The sequence below is a fragment of the Sinocyclocheilus anshuiensis genome, unplaced genomic scaffold, assembly GCF_001515605.1.
Source record: "Sinocyclocheilus anshuiensis isolate Anshui unplaced genomic scaffold, SAMN03320099.WGS_v1.1 scaffold61, whole genome shotgun sequence".
Classification (NCBI taxonomy): domain Eukaryota; kingdom Metazoa; phylum Chordata; class Actinopteri; order Cypriniformes; family Cyprinidae; genus Sinocyclocheilus; species Sinocyclocheilus anshuiensis.
Window position 1 is genome coordinate 331,582 of NW_015536473.1, and position 3,726 is coordinate 335,307.

The following is a 3,726-nucleotide window of genomic DNA, read 5'->3' on the forward strand; positions in this document are numbered from 1 at the left end:
TTTCATTTATCACCAGTAGAGGGCCTAAACCCCCCCTCTCTCTGTCTCTCTCTCTCTGTCTCTCTGTCTCTCTCTCTCTCTCTCTCTCTCTCTCTCTCTCTCTCTCTCTCTCTCTCTCTCTCTCTCTCTCTCTCTCTCTCTCTCTCTCTCTCTCTCTCTCTCTCTCTCTCTCTCTCTCTCTCTCTCTCTCTCTCTCTCTCTCTCTCTCTCTCTGTCTCTCTGTCTCTCTCACTCTCTCTCTCTCTCTCTCTCTGTCTCTCTGTCTCTCTCTCTGTCTCTCTCTCTCTCTCTCTCTCTCCAGTCGAGCCCCTGAGCAGAGACGCTGTTATTGGAGCAGAAAGCACACGGATCACAGACACTCCTCTTCTCTCCTCCTCTGACAGACGGAGCACACGCTCTCTCGTTCTCTCCAGCTGTCTTCTCCGCGTCTGTGCTGGATTGCCGTGTTGGAGTATCTCAGCGGAGGAGGAGAGAGCAGGGACTCGCGCTCCGGACTCCAGACTGCAGCTTCATGGGAAAGACGCTGGAGCAGCACCAGATGTTCCCGCACTACACCTGCTACTATCCACCCTGCGCTCACAGCAAGGTAACGAGACGCTGGACTCTTCTGCTCAGTCTCTCTGATAGTAGCTATGTTTCCATCCAAAGTTACGACTTAAACTTATGCAAAATTGGAATATCGCATAAAACATTTGCGAATGAAGCAGCGTTTCCATCCAAGCAGTTGAAGAGAACAAAATACCTTATTTTTACCTTCCTGATTAACTTGCACTAAATATAACGAAGAAAAACTAAATTTGCGGCAGTAGGAGAAGGCACTGTATATAATAACTTGTGTATACTGTACAATAAATTACGAGCTTCTAGGGTTGCAAAGGGGTGGAAAATTTCCTGTAAATTTCCGGAAACTTTCCAAAAATCCCTGGAATATTCCAAAAAAATCCTGGAAAGTTTACAAAATTTCTGGAATATTTCCGAAATTTTCCACCTTTTTGCAACCCTAAAAATCCCTGGAATATTAAAAAAAAATCATGAAAAGTTTCCAAAATTTCTGGAATGTTTCCGAAATTTACTGGAAATTTTCCACCTTTTTGCAACCCTACAAGCTTACTTTGCTCAAACATATTAGAATGACAAAACTAGCATTTCAGATGCTGTGCAATGAGATCGGTCCGTTGGTTGGTCCTGTTTTCTTTTTTGGAATTTATTCGGTAAAAGTGTTTCCATTGTAGTTTATGCCCATGCTTTCTTACTGGATAAGAAATGTATCCTACTTGAGTTTTTTTATGCGCATTTTTAGAATTTATGTGCATCTTGGCGTTTCCATCCAGCATAATTTTTTATGCAATATCCCAAAATGCGCATAAAAATAGGTGGAAGGAAACATAGCTAGTGACGGATTGTCTGAATTCAACTATAAAGCATCTCTACAGAAGAGAGAATAGTCTCATTTAGTTCAATTTAGTTCAACGTTGACTAACTGTCAGTGTTGCAAAATTCAATTACGGATCAGTTTCATTTCAGCTGTAAAGCAATTCAGTTCAATGTTGATTCAATTCAGTTCAAGAACCGTCACTGTTGCAAAGTTCAATTAGGAAACAAATTCTGTTCCTTAAGCAGCTCTACAATGGTGTTGTAATTCAGCTCAGTTTAATGATGATTTAATTCAGTTCAGTGACGGTGTTAATGTAGCAATGGTCCTCAGTTATAAAACAAATACAAAATAAACTATAAAGCAGCTTTAATGGCAATGGTGTCATAATTCATCTAAATTTAGTTGAAAAATCATTGTTTATTCAATTTAGTTCGATAAGTGTCAATGCTGCAAAGTTAATCAATTATGAATCCATTTCAATTTACTTTAAAACACCTATAGATGACAATAGTGTCATTATTAAATTTAGTTGTGTTGATTCACTTCAATATCAGTGTCAATGTTTCAAATTTCAGTTTTGAAATGAATTCAGTTTCAGCTGTAAAGCAGCTCTACAGAAGAAGATAGTGTCATTGTTCAACTCAGTTTAGTTTAATGTTAATTCAGTTCAGTGACGGTGTCAATATTGCATGAAATTAAATTCACACTGTAAATCAGACAATTGTGTCATCATTCAGCTCAATGTAATGTTGATTCAGTTAATTCAACAACTCTGAGTTGTAAAACAATTATGAATCTCATTCAACTATAAACCAGCTTTAAAGATAATAGTTTCATTATTTAAATAGTTTCATTATGTTATGGTAGAAATAGTTTTTTTCTTTTTATTCTTATCGACGTTCATATTCAAAGTTATTTTACAGAAAATAATACTTATCTTAATTAAGTTTATTTCTAAATTGTGAGCTGCTGGTTAATGTTAACCATCTAGTTACACACATTTTGTCTTACACTGTAATTTAATGTTGGTTACTGACGTTAAGTGTAGTTTCATGTAGACTTCAATGCTTGAGGAATCTTCTGATTTTGATGTCAATTTATTAATTCAGGTTTTTTTTTTTACTTTATTGTGTGTGTGTGTGTGTGTGTGTGTGTGTGTGTGAGTGTGTGTGAGTGTGTGTCAATTATAAATATATATTTACTTTATCTTTGTACTGTTTACATTTGAAGAGGTCCTCAAAAGGAGACTTTCTAATATATCTAAATGTGTTTATAAATATTTATTTACATTTTTTACTGTTTTTTCAAATGAGGACGTCCCTAAATGGAGGTTCTGTCAGGTTTACCTCACTTTACTGTACAAATTTGTACCCAAAATATGGTTCAGTAGACACACACACACACACACACTTTCTCTCTCTCACTCTCTCTCTCTCTGCATGCATTATCATGCTCTGAATATCTCTGTGTGTGTGTGTGTGTGTGTGTGTGTGTGTGTGTGTCTGTGTGTGTGTGTGTGTGTGTGTCTGTGTGTGTGTGTGTGTGTGTGTCTGTGTGTGTGTGTGTGTGTGTGTCTGTGTGTGTGTGTGTGTGTGTGTCTGTGTGTGTGTGTGTGTGTGTGTGAGTGTGTGAGAGTGAGTTTTTGCTTAAGAGGTTTTAATGATGCACATATGAAATACTGCACATCTGTGTGCTGTTAAACGGCCTATAAACACACAGCAGATGTTACGAGATGACGTTTGTCAGCTGAACAAGGGAAAGTCACATGATCTTTTCTCTACACAAGTACCATGGTCTTACTATCCACCTTATTTTTCACATAAGCTGCCATTTTCGAACTATAATGTGTCAGATTTCCGATAAAGCACTTCCGCTAATAGTAGTTGTATTGTGATTCCGTAGTTTTGCGTTCACTGTTTAGATTTTACAGGCTAGTTTATTTTTAATATGGACCACAGAAAGACTGGCGCACTTTGTACAGTTAGGGGGTGTCATAATAGCGGGTTCAAGCATAAAAAATACCTGCAAGACATTTGTTCTTCTTTATTCTGTTTGTGTGTTTATGATTGTTATAAGTTTATCCGGCGTCTCTGAACGTTCAGTTAAACACAGAAACTGTGACACTGAACTTTAATATCTGATCGATAAGGTCTGTGATTTCCCATGATTCTCCTCTGAGACCAAACTCATCACACAATAACACATCTGTGACATTATAAATCTTAAAGAGTTTGGTCAGGGATCTCTGACAGCGTTCATAAACACACACACACACACATTGGCACACACACACACATTGGCACACACACTCACACACACACACACACACACACACACACAAAAACACCCAC

At 37.8% G+C, this 3,726-nt stretch overlaps 1 protein-coding gene across 1 annotated transcript in view; it reads left to right on the forward strand.

Moving 5' to 3' along the window:
- The first annotated feature begins 336 nt into the window (after positions 1 to 336).
- The window catches only part of LOC107703895 (RNA-binding motif, single-stranded-interacting protein 3-like), a 39,350-nt gene continuing 35,960 nt past the window's right edge, over positions 337 to 3,726 (forward strand). The window contains exon 1 of the mRNA XM_016506732.1: positions 337 to 586. Coding sequence (XP_016362218.1) covers positions 512 to 586 — 75 coding nt within the window. The 5' untranslated portion in view covers positions 337 to 511. The remainder of the gene's footprint in view (positions 587 to 3,726) is intronic.